Genomic DNA, 20,476 nt, shown 5'->3' with positions numbered 1-20,476 from the left:
AGCCTACAGCACCTAGTATTCATTGGTGATCTCCCTTCGAAGTACTAACCAGGGTTGACCCTGCTTAGCTTCCAAGATCTGGTGCCTTTAGGGTATTTAGGCCAGAGGCAGATTTCCAATTCATTTAGTGTGATGAGTGAAATTTAAGGATAGGCAAAGCTGTCATCTATTGTGCCTCCCTTCTTAATTATGCCCCCTTTCCTCCTTTGTGCCACTACTTCCTTTGCCTTAACACTGTTATCTTTTAATTAGCTTAGGAAAAATCAGGCAATGGCTGCTCTTCCTCCTCTTCCTCCCTCGCTCCATATTGTGTTCACTTGGCTCTTTCTCGGCAATACAAAAAGATGCTAGGGTGACTGAAAAACTAGACAGTATCGAAGAGAAAGAGCAGCTGGAGTTCTTGGTCATGGGTCCCCTATAGAGATGTGGGCATTTGCAATTTCTGAACCATGTCATGCCACATAGACACACATCAACGACACTATGCTTTTGAAACACAATTTCTTCCTACAACTGCCTGAGAGTCAATACATTTTTACTAGTTTAAGAACTGTATCATCTGAATTTTAATAGAAAAAATACTGCATGGCACCATTTAAATGGCCAAAGTAAAGGTGCAATCTTTTCCCAGTTGTTGCTCCATAGTTAATGCAGAAAAACCTTGTCATTTAAAGGGGTGTTAACCCCCATTTAAATGGTTTATGTTGTGCCATTTAATAGAAAATCTTTTCAAACCCAAGGATTACAAAAAATGAAATATGGTTAATGTAAAGTAACTTGATACAGGATATAAGTAATGTGGTATGGATCATGTTGTTATTGTTTAATTGTTGGTATGTTGTTGTTTGTTTGTATTGTCTCTTTTTCTATGTATGAATACACATATGTTTAATAAATATAGTTTATAATAAAAATGAAATATTAATTTGATCTGATTCCAGGATGTGCACACTCTATTTGTAGTCCTGCATGCCATACGTAAAGTTAGAAGGGCTACTTTGTCTGTCTCATTGTGCAAACTTGAGTTTCCATTCCAACTCATTAAGGATGTTGAGATGAAGCCTGGAACCTTATGTCTCCACCTCTAAGGATGAAACACTGCTCTTAAGTTTAAATGGGTCACTGAAGGAGCTTCTTTAAAAGAACCACCCAGGAGTCCAGGCTATTATTAACATGCCTGAACCAGATCTGCCTTTACAAAATGCTTTATAAACAAGGCTGGCCCTTCTTGGTGACATTATACAATTCTGTTCCTGGATAGGATGTGAATTCTGTTACAGCAATGAGACTCACTTTCTATTGTGACAACTGCAAGCCAAGTCATATTCACAAAGCAAGGTACCTTTATGGACTGCCCCCCGCTTTATTCTCATGGGCACCCTTCTGGATCCCAGAATTTTGTCAACAGACTAGACGCCCTTTCAAGCTGCATCCCATGGTATTCTGGGCCATGCAACCTGAGGAGGCACTAGAGCTCTCAGGTGAGAATTCTAAAAGCCCTTCTCTAAACTGTAGATCCCAGAATTCTGTAAGATGGAACCATGGCAGCTAAAAGTAGAATGTTGCTACAGTTTTGCAGTGTGAAAAGGTCCCAAGTCAAAAGTTGAAATCACAACCCTGTTGCATTACAGCAGCAATGGCCACTGCTGGGGCAAACACTCCATTGGTGAAAACTGGCTGGAGGCCACATAGGTAATACTAAAAAATCCTCAAGCAGACTGGCCCCAATCCAAACATGGGCAGGAAATTACAGGCACATACACGCTCTGCAACAAATACATCTATTCTCACAAATGTAAAACAACAGAACATGCATCCTGCTACCCCCTCTCCCCCTACAAATCTTTCCTTCAGGAGAAATAAATTCTTAGACTTCATGTCATTCCCTATACCTGCAGGCTTATGCCACAGCAGACAGGTATGCAGATGAACATAGATGTTGCTCCTACTCTGTAACTGAGTTGCATATACTGCCTGTGATCTAACCCCAGAAAACACTGCATAAAAAACAACAAAGGCTATGTTTTAGGTAGTATGCTCTGTGATTAGGGTGCATTTATGTCAGACTGTTGGCCACTAATTCTCTTTCTCCTGCAGCTCTTCTTTCCTTCTTGAAGTGGTGGTACAAATGTATTGGAAGGTGTGAAGTGTCCCCGCCCCACGCCCCCCACACAGAGTAGGGTTGCATTTAGGCATTGACCTCTGCTCTATCACTACCTGTGCAGAGAATAAATACTAAAAACCTATTGCTAAGAATGAATGAGTAACAGGACTCTGTAATATAGATAATTTAATCACTCTGAACAAATACTACTCACATTGCCTTCTGGGATTAAGGCCAAAGTCAGCCAAAACATTCACATAACACATATCAAACCTTTGTTTGCACAGAAGTGCAGGACTGAAGTCCAATTTGAGGCAGAGTCCTTGATACCCCAATGCTTTAGATTTCAACATCATGATTATAAGATAGCCCAGCAAGAATTCACATAGGAAACTGTTCCATGCCAGAGACCAATTACAAAGAGGATTTCATTAGGCAGCTAATGAATTAGTTCAGATGGGGTTTTCCTCCCCAATATTTGTAAGAACTGGCTTCAGTAGAATTTTAACTCATGAATTCCTGCAACTTCTCTTAAAATCTGAGAACTAGTAGGGTACATTATCCATGTATTATAATAAAAACATATTATTATTATTATTATTATTATTATTATTATTATTATTATTATTATTATTATTATGAAGTAGTTACAACTCTGATAATGGGCCCAATAGGAGGGCCCATTATTCACAAACTCAATGAAAGGAGAAGCACAATCCTAGTGCAAAAGCCTGAATTCTCTAGTTTGGAGTGTGCAACTAGAAATTTGATCAAGAATTAACTGTGTAAGCAGTTGCATTTTCTCAGAGGTTGTATAATAGCAGGCACTATAAAAATGAGGCATTTCACCATTTTGTACAGTATATGATCTCAAACTGGTGGTGTCCACTGTGCATTTGGTTGCATGCCAGTGGGATCGTGTAAATACACTGGCATGTATGGATGCCATACAAAAAAGGTATAAGATCCTGGTGATAATCCTGAGGTGCTTTTTTAGTATGTACTAAAAGTTTATATTAAATTGTTAAGAACATTGGCCTTTATTTATTTTAAAATCATCTATAGTGCTCATGATTGCAACAGTGATTGAAGTCATTTTAAAAATCAAATAAGACTCTCAAAACCTTTGTCAGGATTGAATTCAGTATACTTTTCAGTCATTTTCAAAAATAGGGTTAACTACAAAATAAGTCCTTTCCAATTTACAACAACCCTAAGGCAAACCTATCACAGAGTTTTCTTGGCAGGTTTTTTCAGAAGGGGTTTGCCATTAGCATTAGTTATCCAATGGGTTTACATGGCTCAAGCCACTACACCAGGCTGTTCTAGCCTGCATTAACAGAAGCATAGTTTCCAAGTTGAGGGAAGCAATAGTCCCACAATATTCTCCGCTGGTCAGGCCTCATCTAGAATACTGTGTTTATTTCTAGGTACCTAATTTTAAGAAGAATAGAGTCAAGCTGAAGCAGGCTCAGAAAAAGGCAGCAGGAATTATAACATGTATGGAAAACAAAACATATGAGGATAGTGACATGATTGTTTCCTTTAAATACCCCAAGGCCTATCAAAGAAAGGAGTATGCAGGCCTGTTCTCTAACCAGAACGTAGAACCAGGTCTAATGGTTTGAGGTTACAGGACAGTAGACTTCGAGTGAACTTTAGAAGGAATTTTTTGACAATAAGAGAGGTTTGGCAATGGAACCAATCAGCTAGAGGTGGTGGGGGGTCTCCTACTCTAGACGTCTCCAAAAGGGGACTAGACAGCAACCGGCTGGAGATGCTTTAGCTGGAGATCCTGCACTGAGGAGGGGGCTGGATTTGATTACTCATGCAGCCCCTTCTATGCCTAGGCCCAGCAACTGACTAAAGGCCCTTTCTCCATCCCAACTGCCACTGCAGTTGACTTAGCGGTAGAAAAGAAGAGGCAGGCACAGCTCCATTGTGCCTAGGCAAAGCAACTGAGGAAAGGTCTTCTCTCCAGCCCAACTACCATAGCTGTGGTCTCGGAGGAAGGAAAAAGCAACCAGCAGCTGCTGGACAATCCCCCCCCCACTCTACCATCCCCTTGCCTTTGTGTGTCATGTTTTAGACTGTAAGGCTGAGGAAAAGGAACTGACAAATTAGCAATTGTAAAACACTCTAGATAGATAGATAGATAGATAGGTAGATAGTGCACTGAGGGCACTATGTAAATAAATGATAATAATAAACATAACAACACACAAACTCCAGCAAACATTTGCCACATGTAGATGCTGAACACTTTAGAAAAAAAGACCATATGAGCTTACCTGTGGCACCTAGTGGGTGTCCTTTTGAAATCAAGCCACCACTTGGATTTATGACCCATTTCCCACCATACGTATTGTCTCCTCTGTCAACCAGCTCACCAGCTCTTCCTTAAAAAAGGGGGAAAATTATTACTAATGCATACAACACTCTCTAAACTTTTCTTAAATCATTATGAACAAATCCCATAGGTGCAGACACTATCTTGTTGAAAGGAATTCTTTACTGTCTCTGAACTCACTGAATGCATACAAACATATTTGAACTTACACTTTCTGCCCCCCCCTTTTCTGACACCAAGAAAAAGCCTGAGAAGCGCAGAAATGTTTATTAATAACAGTAACTGACAATTCTGCCAATAACTTATTTTTAATACTGTGTTTTTTTTATCTTAATGGTGGTGGTGGTGGTGGTGGTGGTGGTAGCAGCGACCCATTAGCAACTAAGAAGCAATGGCTTTAGCATGTACTATGTCAATTCTGTCATCCACAAATTTTTATTGGAAATATATCTCTTCCAGTTGACAGGAGTTACCTGCTTGAATACTGTTTTGCTAAGGAAAATTATTATTATTTCTAATTATTATTTATTTTATTTATATGCTGCTTTTCTCCCAGAGCCAAGGCAGTTCATGGATAAAACTGGTTAAAAACTTTAAAAAAATTAAAAACAATTAAAATAATCTTATTAAAACAGTATAAAATTACATTAAAAATACAAAAGTCAAAGAACATAAATAGAACTCATATGCCATATAAAGGCATCCCTGATAATGATTACATATTAAAAGCCTGAGTGAACAAAGATGTCTTTGAATGCCTGCAAAAGGAAAGCAAGGAGGGGGCCAGCCAAGCCTCCTGTGGAAGAGAGCTCCAGAGGGTGGGAACAGCCACCAAGAAGTCTCTCTCTCATGCCTTCACCAAGTGAGCCTATGATGGTGGGGTGGGGGGAGAAAGCATTTTCCTTATGATTTTAGGATTCTTGCAGGGTGTACAGGGGGGATATGGTCAGCTCTGGGGGAAGTGGAGGTGTTTAACTGCTTTCCCCTGCCTATGGCAAATTTTATAAGGTATGGAGAAGCAGCAGGATGGCAGGCAGATGGGCTAAGTAAGTTTAAATTTGTTTAAACAGGCTTTTAAAACAGAAAGTTTTTAAGGCAGGTGATGGGGTGTTGCTATATTATTTTAATGTATTTTAAGCATTTTAATCTTTTTAAACTTGATTTTAGCATTGCATTTGTTTTAATTATTATAGTAATTTAATTCAATTTTAATAAACAATTTGTGTACGTTTGTAACTGTATGGTGTTTTTAATGTTGTAACCTGCCCTAAATCCCAGCCTTGGGAGAAAGGCAAGATATAAATTATTATTATTATTATTATTATTATGCAAATTAACTTGTTCCCCGATGGCCCATTCCCAAAGCAGCTTCTGTGAAGGAAAAGCAAACAACAGTTGTTAGATTGATAAATATATGTAAAACAACCTGATCTAGAAAACTCAGGGGCCTTTTGTAGGGATTTCTCATTTCCTACAATGATCAAACTGAGTTTGAACAGATGGCCCTTTAAAGATGCCATCTGGGAGCCTTGGGAGTGTGGCATTTATACGTCGCACACTCCCACGCCGCCCTGAAGCTGCCTGGAAGTCAGGTGGCCACCCAGACATGGGCAGTTTCAAGGTGTTCTGGCAGCATAGCATTTACATGCTGCACGACCATGGCAGGGTGGGGAAAGCCTCCTTTTCCGTGGCTGAAAAAGGAGTGGATCTTTGCAGCTCCTCTTTCGGCCAGCTTCAAGGTGGATTGGGGCTACAGCATATGTTCGCCACGGTCCCAATCCGATTTTGCAAGAGGCAACTTCAAGCCACCTCTTCCACCGGTCTGTTTCTTCCCTAAATTCCCAAACATATAGTAGTACAAAAGGATTAGGGATTTGGTCAACGGGAGATTACAAAACCAAAGGTTTTGAAGTATGCATGTGTTTATACATAGAAATTATTAAAACCATTTTGCCTAGCACCGAAAGCTACAAAATGATGCAACACAAGAGAGCAATTAAAAATATACTTTGAACTTTGCAAATAAAAATAGGTGCAAGTTATGTTTATGCTGATATTTCCCTTTGGCTGCCAAGTCTCAAAGTTCTTAATTCAAATCATACACCTCCTAGTGATGTAAACAGGAATAACATTCATAAAACAATTTCCCCTAAAAATGAGCACACTACAAGATGAGGATCAACCTTAAAATGACAGAAATCAATAAATCTATGAGTAGTATATGTGTTTGCATTTCCAAGTGAAAATCTTTCTGGTTCAAATCCAATGACACTAAACTGGCATATAAAACTAGCAAAAACTACCCTCTGACAGCCAAAGCTCTACGCTAAGGATTCTGTTCTCTGCATCCTAACTGCACCCTAATCCAATCTCAGTTTTAATTATTACTTCAAACAATGCTATTTAAATCCCACTTGCCGCTTTCCTTTATATTGCAAAACTCTGAATAAATGTCACCTGCATACCTGCTTATTTGAAAAAATGTCTGAACTGGCCTTAGTAGGCATTCACTTGCCTATGCAGCCTGCAAATGAAGATTACTATTTTTCTATAGTTCATCATAATGTGTTTGCTTGATATGTGACCACAGAAGTGCAGGATTGAGTAGGATAATATCAACCACACCGAACAAGACCAAAGGCCTTCCCAGAGGTCAGCCACATGCCAAGAGGAAAGCTGGGCCAAAGATAGCAAAATGAAATTCAACACAGAGAAATGTAAGGTACTGCACTTAGGGTGGAAAAATGAAATGCACAGATATAGGATGGGGGACACCTGGCTGAACAAGACTACATGTGAAAGGGATCTAGGAGTCCAAGTAGACCATAAGTTGAACATGAGTCAACAGTGCAATGCAGCAGCTAAAAAGGCCAATGCAATTTTAGGCTGCATCAACAGAAGTACAGTGTCTATAGATCAAGGGAAGTAATAGTGCCACTCTATTCTGCTTTGGTCAGGCCTCACCTGGAATACTGTGTCCAGTTCTGGGCACCACTATTAAAAAAGGATGTGGAGAAACTGGAGTGTGTCCAAAGGAGGGCAACTAAGATGGTGAACGGCTTGAAAGCCATGGAGCTGGGTATGTTTAGCCTGGAGAAGAGAAGGTTAACAGGTGATATGATAGCCCTGTTTAAATATTTGAAGGGATATCATATTGAGAAGGGAGCAAGCTTGTTTTCTGCTGCTCCAGAGACTAGAACGTGGAACAATGGATACAAACTGCAGGAAAAGAGATTCCACCTCAACATTAGGAGGAACTTCCTGACAGTAAGGGCTGTTCGACAGTGGAACACACTCCCTCAATGGAGTGTGGTTGAGTCTCCTTCCTTAGAAGGATTCTAGGACATCAGCTGAAAAGAACAGAATGGCTGGATGGCTGATAGAAAATATATATTTAATCCATCATGCCAAGACTAGCCAACTCAAATCTTCTGGCAACTTTCACAGGGAACAGGCTGACTTCAATTTTTTTACTGGTTATGAAGTTCCAGTTACTTTGAAAGTTCTGTTTAGAGCACAGACTTGATGATCTCTTTTAAAGCCATTTATGCTAGCACCATACATCTCCTGTGGCAACAAATTATGCGTTGAGTGTAATACTTTATTTTGATTTTTCTGAACCTACTGCCATTTTATTTTATTGGGGAACTGACCCCTCCCAAGTCTCTTGGACTTTAAGCAAACCTTGTTGCTCACTACTCCTCATTGCTAAATGTATGTATTTATTCCTTCCCTCTGTCCCATTTTTTTTAAATCAGTACTGGGCTGAGCAGATGGAAAGGAAAAACTGGGATGATACTGGTTTTTACAAAAGTGGATGGAAGATGGGCTGAACACCCACAATTGGATGGCACTCAGTTTTTTCACCTCCCCACCAAGCCTGGACACCATCACACAGCCTGTGACCACCAATTACTCCCTCCTGCTGCCCAGCTCCCATCCCACTGGATGCCCATGTGATCGGTCACACAATAGATTGTGTGATACACCATCCATACAGTACCTTGAGTGCATCAGAGTGCCCAATGGCACATTCATAGAATAATAGAGTTGGAAGAGACCGCAAGGGCCATCTACAATGGTCTCCTGTTGGACTGTCCCATTAGTGTATGTTGTAATTATACATTATTGGCAACCTGCCCTCTTTATTGTACTTTTGCGTTTCCACAGTCCTGTACTGGTACCGTGATGTTTATAGGCACATGCAACAATGTGCTTTGTCCATGTTAAGTCAGAGTATCAGTGTGTCTTTTTGCTCTGGGCTTAAGCCCCGGAGCATGTGTTGCTCTCCACCCACTGTCATGTCATATGTTGTCTGTGCAGCTTGGCTTCAGGTCAGTTTGAAACTGCTTTATTTTGCCAGTGCGGACAACCTCTGAGATGACCTGTCTTAACTCATTACTGCCACTTTTAATAGGAAGACTTATGCAAGAGGCATTTTCAGAAACTTTGAAATTCTGTGTTTTAGCATATGAGTTCTGCCAGTCTGTCCTTATTTGCATGTTTGTTCAGAGTGACCAGATGTCCTCCTTTTCCAGGACATATCCTACATTTCAGCCTTCTGTCCAGGAGGAATTTCAAAATGTCCTCTATTTTGAGCATGACTAAGAAGCATGAATTTACACTAGTGTTTCTAGCTTTTACTTTACAATGTGCTACATTTTTTCTTAAATGTCCTACATTTTGTGGTGCCTTGTCCTCCTTTGCATTTAGGACATCTAATCACCCTGTGCTTATTGATCCTAACAAAGGGATCCTATAGGCCTGAGGAAAGACTTACAGAAGTCATGAGTGTGTGTGTGTCTTGCTTTAAAGCCTCTCTCTCTCTCTCTCTCTCTCTCTCTCTCTCTCAGGTCTTGCTTTAATAAAGCCTTGTATAAAAGTTTGACTTGGGGTTGAAGCAGATAGCACGGAAGCACTGCCGGAAATGCAGCAACTGCACGGCCTGCTCTCAAAGAGGGCCACCACCGTGATCCAACAGAAGTGGATTTACCTGCTCCTTTTTGGGCTGACTCTTGCAGTCTAGTTGCAGCCTCCACACAGCCTCCACACCTTCGAAGTGGCCAGAAGTCACTTTATTTGGCCCACTGTATTGGGCCTCAGAAATTTCTTGGTTTCTTATGGTTTCTTTTCTAACAAGTTACATGGATGAACTCCAACACTTTCATAATAAGGTTAGTTTAATGAAGGACTTACATATTTTGCTGCAAATTCAGCAGTTTCACTTTTAAGTTCTTCAAGAATGTTTAGGCAAATGCCATTTTGCACCAATACGAGGTTCTAAACTGTAATTTGTCAGCAAATTCTAGTTTGTTCATCCTCTGTCATGTCTTACAGAGTTCCTCAAATTTTGTCCCTTAAGATAATTGATTCAAATGTAGGTCTTACCAACACATCTTCACATTAAAAGCCAATGGAAACAATTCATTTAACCTAGCCAGTTTCCTGTTTTGATGCAATTAAAGAAAAGTACAGTTGTCCCTTCTAATCTGCAGACTTGGGAGTCTGCGGTCTCGCTTTTTGTGACAGCAAGGCGGGGAGGGATTAAAGTGGCATGGGAGCCATTTTATAATTATAATCAATGGGCTTTGAATATATGCTAATCTCCATTTTCACGTGAGGGGGGATCCGGAACAGATCCTCCATAAAAATGGAGGGACAGCTGTATACTTTTTATGCCTTTAATAGTTGCTTCTCAAATTCCCTTTTGCTTTCTTAATTCTAATCTTACACTCTTTTAAAATTTTTGTCCACATTTTGGGCAATTCTTCTGGAACCAGACCAAAAATCTTTACAGTGCCTTAATTGTCTCAATTAAATTTAGATGTTCTTACCATGTTCCAGAACAGTAACTCAGTGGGATGGGACCTATGTAATTCAAATATACTGCTTTTATCTTGTGTGGGGAGCAGGGGTAGAATGAATCAGACATCAAAAGGCAATGAGTAGGACACCCTACATTCTTCTGGCAACTCACCTTTCCACAGAAGTCATCTTTGTGGAGATTACTGGGGCTAAAGAATATTTAATTTTGTGTTGCGTTGTGGCCAAGATGTTTAATGTTTTGGATGTTAAAAGAATACCTTCAGGGCAAAGTCCCAAAGCTTCATAAGTAAGTAATTCATTAGCAGAGAAACAGTCATGCAGTTCAATCACGTCCACATCTTCAGGTTTCAGCCCAGCTTTGGAAAAACATCTTTTTGCAGCCTCCTTAGACATATCATAGCCAACCTATTAATAAGATATAAGCAAAAGCAATTTGAACAGATAATTCTTTCCTGCTGTCTTAACTCCAAACAACTTGCTGAACATAATAAATAATATCTTATTTTACAATGTAAATTGCAAAAAACGCATACATACAACAGTTGTTAGGGACTAGGCAAATTAGAAGATCTATACATTAGCAACAAGTGAATTTTCTGCAGAAAACAAGAACTTCAAATATCCTAGCCTCATAAGCACTCCAAAATAATGCAATTTAATAACACTTTAACTGCCATGTCCCCATCCTATGGTAGGCTGGGATTTGCAGTTTGTTGTGGTAGAGAAGTCTAATATCTCACAAAACTACAAATCCCAGAACACCACAGAATTCAGCCATGCTAGTTAAAATGGTGTCAAACAGCATTATATCTGCAGTACTTAATCTTCACATGATGCTGCAAAACAGGAATCTGGCAAGCAATTTTATGTTAAGACAAAGGCACACACAGTAATAGCTGCACATAATAATGAGCTCTACACATCAGTTTGAACACATTCCCCGTGCCTTCATGTGCATATGAACATTCTATATTCATCTTAATTGAAAATAAAACTTATACTTAAATAAATTCACTTCAAAACAAAAATGGATAAGCTAAAAATAAGCATCCCGTTATCTGCTATATTAATTCAGTGCTCAAGGTAGGAGGAAAAAAAATGAAGTGGGATTATTTTGTTTTGGATTAAGTTACATTTCACTATACCTATGAAAATAAACTGAACAGTTGTTAATAATGGGGTGAAATAGACTGTCCTGAAGGGGTGGCTTTAAGCCGCCCCTTCCAAAAACAGATTGGGGCTGCAGCAACCACATACCACAGTCCCAATCTGTTTTGCGCTGGCAAAAAGCTGGGTTTTTCTCCCCTCCACGGCCAGAAGCCGGCTTAAGGCATTCCAGCTGCATGGCCATCCAGGTGGCTGGAAGCCGGTGTCTTGGTGGTGTGCGTCATCTGTAAGCCATGCCTGCAAGCCAGCTGGAAGCCTTTCTGCTCTGGCCCTATGTCTGAAAAGAATTGGGATGGCTTCTGTGGAGTCCCACTCCACTTCAAGTTCTGCATTTAGAGGGCATCCACTCCATGACTACTGTATTCTAAAGGCAAAGCAAGAGACTCTAGGTTAAATTTACAAAGAAGATAGGATTTCCATTTCCCTCAACAGATGTTCTCTTATCAATCATTGCACTCTGTAGTAAGGTTTTACAATCAGGAATTATTTCACATATCATAAAAATCACTTTTTATTCCACAGTGAATACTCACAAGTGTTCTATAAACAATTACCAATGCCATAAGGTGTCAGGTGTCAGTTACACATACACTTTTTCTTAGACGCCTCCTTTATTTCATATCTGAGGGTGGGTGGGTGGAAGAGACTCAATGTGGCCTCGTCTGACAACTAGAGACGAAGCTACTGCTTCTGTTCTTGATTTCCTCCTTTCCCCCCATTCCTTTTCCTATTTGTATACTACCTATTATCATCTGATCCACTGGACAAGGACTGTCTTATCTTTTTGTACTAACAAACATTTTTGGAAAAATGTAAAAGTTAATATAATAATCGTATAATTTTAAGAGATGAAACCTACCATTTTTATGACACTGTTCTCTTCAAACGTGCTTGGAAGATCAGTCATCATTTCTTGGGCAACAATTTCAACAGCTCTCGGCTCCAAGCTGTTCTTCCTCACAAACTCTTCACTAGCCAGTACTGCAGCTGCTGCACCATCAGACGTTGGACTAAGTGAAATACAGAAATCCACATTTTTAATCACATTTGTCTTTTATTCAAAGAACAAAAGGTAATGGGACAAAAAAGAAAAGAAAGAATACAAATCAGTTACTAATTAAAAGCAAACTAGAAGTCAACAACTGACCCAAAGGAGACTAATGGCACCTCCCACTGTACACCAAACTAACAGTAAAACTTAACACCATGAGACCATCAGGAAAAAGATTTTGCCATTATATACACAATATGAAGTCCTTAAAAGTATGTTTTTTTCCTGGGAGAGGCAAACATTTGGAGCAAGGACATTTACATGAAGTGAGGACTCCTAAATCAAAAGCAACTGGCCTTAAAGAGTGTTCATAAAACAAGATTTAGGAAGGCAGCTCAAACAGTATCAATTATATACATACATGCATCTTTCTTGTTATCTTGTTATTTTCAGTGGGAGAACCCAGAGCTAGGAAGCAACACCTTACAAAGAATGACATTATCTACAGTACTATGTAATGTTTCAGGATAATGATGACATAGTGTCAACTCTTTTACTTAAAGAAAAGAAAAATGAATGTTATTTTTTTCTCTATACAATTTGGTTGCTCATAGTCTTTTCTTGCTAATTCTTGGAGATTAAGATGTATTTTCTTGGGCACTGTAAGGGCATTTTCCATATTTTGGTCATTTTTACAACCCTTTTAGATGGAAGTAAAAACTAAGAGAAAGTAACAATGTAAAGAGCTACTAAAATAGGTTTTCAGTAATAACAGTAATAACATACCACAGGGGGAGCTTGGTAATAAGATACGGATTTGCTTTTAAGACATAACTTTCCAAGCTCTGGGTCTACACTATTGAAATAATGTGATTTAGATGTGTCTAGTTATGTCTATATCATGTCATATTTAAATATAAAAGCAGTGACCCTGACTAGTTACAGGTTTTTCTTGCAATTAGGTTCACTACCATCAAATCCCTGCAAAAGGACAGAGTGGTTTTTCAGAATAAGGGAAACATTGCTGGTATCTACAGTATACAACAGCCACATAACCATTAGTTTCATCAATATGAAAAGCTGCCATAAATTAAGGCACACTGGCAAGAGTTTCTAGATCAGATATAAAACAGAGGTTTTGCATACAAAAGATCCCAGGTTCAGTTCTTGACACCATGAGAGAAAACTCCACAGGAACAAAAGCTTTGTATTAGGACTCCACAGCTACCTTATTCAACAGCTATGCTTCCTTATGAAGATTCAACTGATACATTTGTTGGAAGAAAATAGCAGTGTGCCCACAAAACCCACAAAAAACTATGGATGCCGATTATGAAAGCCTTCGACTTCACAGTGTGCTGCCCTTGTCCATTGGGGATGAGATGGCTTAGACAGAGAGGGATTAGGAATTTTTTGTCCTCCTGTCCTGCTTTTCTTTCCTCTGTCAACCACCTATCACCAATAGCTTTAGGCAGGAAGCATTTTCTACTTCAATTAGAAATTAGGGTGTATTAAGTGACTGTCCTTAGTTTTAACAGAAAAAGAACCAGTCCAGATTGAACCCCTCTATTCTCTTCCAGGCTGATCTTTGATAATGGAGGACATGCCACAACATGTCTCCCTCATCACCCTTTTCTTTTTTAGACTGGTTTAGAAAGGACCAGGCTATTGCTATCCAAGAATGTATTTCCTTAATAAATGTTTCTTTGGTTGATGATTCTAAACTTTTTTCTGCCTGAAATTTGGTTCTAACTCACCATCCTAAGATGAGTACCTCTGCTATGATCAAAGGCTCTAACTGGCCTTTCATTGTAATACAGTCAGCCCACTGTATCCATGGATTTTCTATCCACGGATTCAAACTTCCATGGCTTTAAAATATTCAAAAATAATATAAATTCCATAAGCAAACCCTTGCTTTTGCCATTATATATAAGGGATATCATTTCACTGTGCCATTGTGTTTAATGGGATTTGAGCATCCATGGATTTTGGTATTCTGGGGGGGGGGGCATCCTGGAACCAAACTTCAGCAGATACCAAGGGCCCACCGTAATGATCTTGCATGATCCATCTAACCATTTCCAGCCAGATACAATAACTAGATAGAATTAGATTTTTTTTAAAAAAATCACAAACTGAAAGTTCAAGCTAATAGACTCAAAAGGAAATTGTATGTGTATAAGAAAAGTGTAGATCACAACTAACACATCAGTCTTACCAGCACTGTAAGATTGTCAAGAAATCATAAACCTTGCGTGACTGTAGGACTTCATCTAAATTGTACTCTTTTTGAAACTGAGAATTTCTGTCAAGGGCAAAAGGGAAAGCATCTTAATTAATACAATATCTATGACAATAAACAGAACCAGTGTATCATTGTCTTAATTTTTTACAAACCATTCTCATTTGTATATGTGCTAGATCAAATTAATGCCTACATGCCCCAGTATTCTGTTTCCATAAGCATGAGGTTAAAAATCTGTGGATATTTCTTTCTTGTTACCATCCTATTTCGTTTGTATTCAGAGGGGAATGGGCAAAGAGTATTTCTGTTACCAACAGTCCTTTTTGGAACAACTCTGGTAACCCGTCAAAGAAAAATTGCTTGAAAAGATTGTTCCCACAAATAACAGCTCTTTAAACCGCACTCCAACATTTAGAAAAAACAGAATTAAACATGCAAGCACTTCCATTTTATTCTTACATTTTAGTCTGTGAAAGCTGAGTGTGTGAAATTTTTGAAGGCTAAAATCTGGTCTCTGGGTTTTCCAAAATTGCCTTGATTTTGAACAATACAGGTCAAATATTCCTTATCTGGAATTCCAAAATCTGAAATACTCCAAAATTCAAAACTTTTTGAGCTACAACACAAGCAGGATAGTAAGTACCTCTACTTGTGTATTTGAGACACTGAAGAGAGTTGTGATTGGACAGACAGAATGATCTGTGAAATGGTAGGAATACACGTCTCCTTCCATTTCACAGATTAGTAGTCTCTCTCTAGCCTGTATATGCAAATACGGGTGTTCCAAAATCAAAAATCAAAATCTGAAATGTGGAATATTTCTGGTCCCAAACAATTTGGATAATGGATACTCAACCTGTACTGACTCTGAAGATGAGATCATGCCTAATTTTTCTTTTTTGGAGGAATAGATGTAATAAATAATAAGTACAGCAGTTTAAAAAAACATTGTTTAATAGAATCTTAAAGCATTTTTCTATAATGCAAAACTTTATTTAATTTTGCTTCCAATTAGGATATAATGAAAAATAGCTTACTTACGGGTTATTAACTGAATGCTTATGATTCTTCCATGCAATTTTTGCAAAGTGTTCTGGTTTTGTGCCTAAAAAAAAAAAAACCAAACAAATCTTAACTGAAGAAGGATAAAAATTTAATCTTCGACAGAATTAATTAGAAGCCTTGTATTTCTAAGATCCCTACAAAATTAATATAAAGCATGCCTATGAAAGGCTGATTTCTTCATAACCCAGCTTTGTCCCATTCCAAGCAAATAAAGCACATAATTTACAGGTCAGTTACATATGCTCAAGAACCTACAGAAACTATTCTGCGCTAGATGCAAGTTGCTAACTGCCATCAGAATCCCATGAATGAGAGACCTCCAAATCAGCTATCCTCAAAAGCCCTGCTCAGATCTTACAGACTCAGGGCTGTGGCTTCCTTCATTGAGTCTATTCATCTGGGATGCCACCTTCCTCTTTTTCTTGCCAAGCATCATTGTATTTTCTAGTGAGACATGTCTACTCATATGGCCAAAATATGACAGTCTCAGTTTAGTCACCTTGATTTCTAGGGAGAGTTCAGACTTGATTTGCTGCTCTAGGGCCCCATTCCCACTTACAAATAATTCGCTTTGTGATCCAAATGGATGGTTCGGTTAAACAGTGGAGCATCGTTCACACTACATTTGAGCCAATAGATTTTTCCTGTTCCAAATTAACCCACTTCTTGTTCACATTTACCAATGAATCGATTCAAAAAGGACCCTCTTCCACAGCTTCCACCCCGTCAATCATGGCAATCGCATCAACGATTCCACCCAAATTTGGTGACATGCTCTGTCGCATTGTCGTCATAAAAAAAGAAAGCAACCAAAAATGCTGTCTGGCAAAGACAGGTATACTCAAAATATCACGAGATGGGGGAATGTTCCCCCAAAGTTCTAAAAGTTAAAAAAAATAACAACACAGGAGTGGCTGTAAAGAGGGGGAGCAGAGTGACAGCCCAAAAATGGTGCTTTGCCCAGGGAGGGGGAGGTTCAAGAGGTGGCCGGACAATTGCACCTCACAGAACTGCATCCCATTCACACTTGCGCTAATTCGGTTTATCGCAACAGACGTGAGGGATTTAGCAGACCTGAAAGAAGCAGTTTAAATGGGTCTGGTGCTGGGATGCACACGTCAAACCACTCCCATGATTTGGCGCAAGTGTGAAAAAGGGCCATTTAAACCACTTCGAAACAGTTTGCAAACCAGTTTATTCTGGGAATGAGGTCTATGACTCATTTATTTGCCTTTTTAGCAGTCCATAACATCTGTAGAACTCTTCTCCAGCGCCACATTTCCAGCATCACACGTCATGGACAATCCTAACTTTTGTATTCAATTATGCATCTTGACACTTCAGGATCTTGTGTAACTGCTTCATAAGCTGCCCTTTCACACCTTAGTCTTCAGATTTCTTGACTGCCATCCCCATTCTGATTAAGACTGAGACAAGGTAGAAGAAATCTTTTGAAATCTGAATGTCTTTATTGTATAAAATTATGTAAATGAGCCACTGTCATTATTTTTATTTTCTTCAACTATAAACTGCTTTTGCACTTTCTTCCCTGACTTTCTTCAGTAGTCATTTTCTGCTAATAGTAGTCATCTGCAAGAGCAGTCATTTTCATGTTTTTTCACAGTTGTGACAATGAAACAAATATAGAACTTCAAAAATCCATGCATTGCAACTGAAACTATGCCTCTTCAAGAGTTAATATTGCTGGATATGGATGTTTGGACAGACATCTGCCACATCATTAATAACACTACTCGGTAAACTCTTTATTTTTATTTATAAAATAGCAGTCAAGATCCAACGATGTACCCTTATTCCCAGCATTGGAAAAATTGAAACTTTATCATTCCCCCATGCACCACATGACACAAATCTGCTTCAGAGAGTTTACTAGCCTTCTAGAGTATATTTTTAAGCATAAGTAGATGTGAGCAGTGATGAAATTATTATTGAGTTTAGTGAAAGCAATATGATCCACCAGAATGTTTTTAGGTTCTGACCAGAATTGTGTTCTTTGCAGTTATAATAGGTTTGACCAACATTAGCACTGTACCATATTTCTCCATATGTTCTTTGCCAGCATTTCCAAACATCTGTGGAGTAATGGGTGCTGTCGCTAAGCCGAACTTGTTTACCATCAATTCCAGATGCTTGTCAATTGGACTCACCCTGTCAGTGAACTTCAACAAAAAGAGTTCTGCATGTTAGCAACCACAAGTGAATACAAAGCAGAAAGAATATTTCAACTATGCTCTCACAGGCTAGCATACAGATATTTTCAAAGCATAATTTCAATAACCTCGTACTTGAAATAATAATAATAATAACAACAACAATAATAACAACAACAATTTATCTGTAAACAGTGGGACAAGGAAGCAGTAGGAAAACATAAAATTCTGTGTTTCAAGCAGGAAAATTACATAGATTTTAAATGCAATGTACTGTATACAGTATATGCAGAATTAGAAGACTTCACTACTGTACTGTAAAATGAAAGTAAATAGCCAAAACAAATGGGCAAAATTGAAGATTAGAAGGGCACAGATAATTCAATAACAAGAAGAGAGAGATTACTGAACATACTGGAGCAATGAGAAGCTTCCAAGATGGGGCAGCACTAAAGGCTAGAATATTAAAATAGTTGGCACAATTACTATTCTCATCTTGCAGTTAGGAGCTTCTGGAGTTTCAGCAAGTAAGAAAACTTGTTGTTTTATTTATAAAGCTGTTTTGCAGCCCAATACTATTGTACTAATAAAATGAACTCCATTGAGCTTAACAGTACTAACTCCCAGATAAACAGGAACAAGACTGCAGCTAAATATATATTAAATATAACTTTATGTTATAGCATTAATCAATAAGCATTGGGTTGATCTGATGAAGTACACTTAAATCTATGAAAGCTTATGCCACCAACTTAATTCTTTCTCTCAATTAATCTGAAAAGTGATACAAGATCACTTTGCAGGGTAGACAATGACACTGTCAATCAATAGGAAGTGTATACACTGGAAAGACATTTTTTAAAGGAAAGAGGAGGAGAGTTCCAAGTTTGGAAGAGCAGAAAAAGACATCAAGATTAGAGAATATAGTTTTGATTTCATTACAAAAGGCAAGTCATGAGGGAAGATGAAAAGATGTCCGGAACATCTTTGACATTTTTTTAAAAATGTCTCAAGCACATTACAAATGTTATACATCATTAGAAACATGACTGCCATAATTTCTCCCAACTAAAGTAATGAAATGCTATCATGCACTTTCCCAACATGGAAGGATAAACTCAATTTTTTCCCTTACAAAAATATGTTCAGACACTTACTACTACTCCTGAAAGGGGTCCTTTCGCCATCTTCTCAAAACCAAGAGCCAGGACACAGTCAGCCAAGCCTTAAATATAAATTTTTGAACTCTTAAAATGTGCACTTTAATCAATATTTTAAACCTGATATACATATAGACTTTAATGCAGACATGAACACAGCTGAAACTTGTTATTAAAACTTCCTATGGCTTTAACAATATGTTGTGAGACTGCACATTTTTATAAAGTTGCATAATCCCTACAGAAGTGTAAAATTGGCCCAGCAGCTTGTTTCCATAAAAAGTGACTAAATTTAAACTCGCATCAGAATTATTGTGTCCTAGTTTTAGAGAAAGAGTGAGATATTAATATTAATAAAATAATAATAATAATAATAGTTGTTGTTGTGTTTGGGGAAAGGAGAAAAGAGAGAAAAGACTGATATTTTCATTTACCATTAGCACTGCATTTGTTTCTAATATATACACAGAAATATAAATATAGATATGTGCATATCCACACACACACACACACACACACAGAGCTTAATTTTAAAACATAGAATTATGCTGCAGCTGATAAAAATTTCTCCATGTTAGTGCTATGCAATGTGAACAACACTAATATCAGAACTGTGAGAATCCGTAAGGGATTATTTTTATGTTTTTATGATAAAATCAATGCTGATTTTTTTCCTTGATTTTGCTAAGCACACTTTTAGTAGTAGAAAATAAAAGGAAAAAAATACCAATCTTCAGAAAATGATAGCTGGAAAATCCAACTAACTTTTGTTAAAATGTTTACATGCCAGTAGTAGGTGAGGAAGAGTCTTCCTGCTGAGATCTGAATTTGAGCAATGAGTGAACCAAAGTTCGGAGGAGGACCTGGCCCTCACCCCCTCTTTTTTTAGATAAAAAATGGGAGTATTGTGCATTCAGGCACAAACTTCAGCAGTTTATGCAGTTTGTAGCTAGAGGAGAGTGTGTTACAAAGTAAATCAATAATCTAGAATAGTATTATTGAGGAGGAAGGCAAAGAAATTTGGCCTGGTGAGAATATGGAGGTCCAGTCTTTCATTCTTCCTCAAAGCAGTCACACAGCCAGCAGGGATAACATCAAATCTAGAAATATTTGCTAAAAGAAAGAACACAACTCACCTCCCTGGATTATTTGTCTAGCCATGAATAATGCAGTAGATCCAGTTGAGCAGTTGTTATTAACATTTATGATAGGAATACCTGTTAGCCCCAAACTATGATAAATAGCTCTCTGACCACAGGTTGAATCACCTGTATGTGAAGAAGGCAAGGTGCAGAGTCACATAACAGACAAAGAAATATCATATTCTTTATTCTCCTACCAGAATGGAGAAATTATTCAAAAATTTGTTAACACAGTGATGGGTAAAACCAATG

The 20,476-nt window shown here is 38.3% G+C and overlaps 1 protein-coding gene across 2 annotated transcripts in view; it reads right to left on the bottom strand.

Moving 5' to 3' along the window:
* The window catches only part of SCP2 (sterol carrier protein 2), a 38,569-nt gene that overhangs the window by 12,637 nt on the left and 5,456 nt on the right, over positions 1-20,476 (bottom strand). Inside the window, exons 4-11 of one of the 2 annotated variants that reach the window (XM_042461892.1) lie at positions 20,219-20,350; positions 19,080-19,147; positions 17,805-17,931; positions 15,728-15,791; positions 14,660-14,746; positions 12,307-12,457; positions 10,538-10,685; positions 4,396-4,503 (exon numbers count right to left, since the gene is read on the bottom strand). In XM_042461892.1, coding sequence (XP_042317826.1) covers positions 4,396-4,503; positions 10,538-10,685; positions 12,307-12,457; positions 14,660-14,746; positions 15,728-15,791; positions 17,805-17,931; positions 19,080-19,147; positions 20,219-20,350 — 885 coding nt within the window. The remainder of the gene's footprint in view (positions 1-4,395; positions 4,504-10,537; positions 10,686-12,306; positions 12,458-14,659; positions 14,747-15,727; positions 15,792-17,804; positions 17,932-19,079; positions 19,148-20,218; positions 20,351-20,476) is intronic. The other variant, XM_042461893.1, reaches the window with a different exon arrangement.

This window comes from Sceloporus undulatus, chromosome 4, assembly GCF_019175285.1.
Source record: "Sceloporus undulatus isolate JIND9_A2432 ecotype Alabama chromosome 4, SceUnd_v1.1, whole genome shotgun sequence".
In the NCBI taxonomy this organism is placed as follows: Eukaryota; Metazoa; Chordata; class Lepidosauria; order Squamata; family Phrynosomatidae; genus Sceloporus; species Sceloporus undulatus.
The sequence above is the reverse complement of the archived record's forward strand: the minus strand, read 5'-3'. Positions and strand labels throughout refer to the sequence as shown.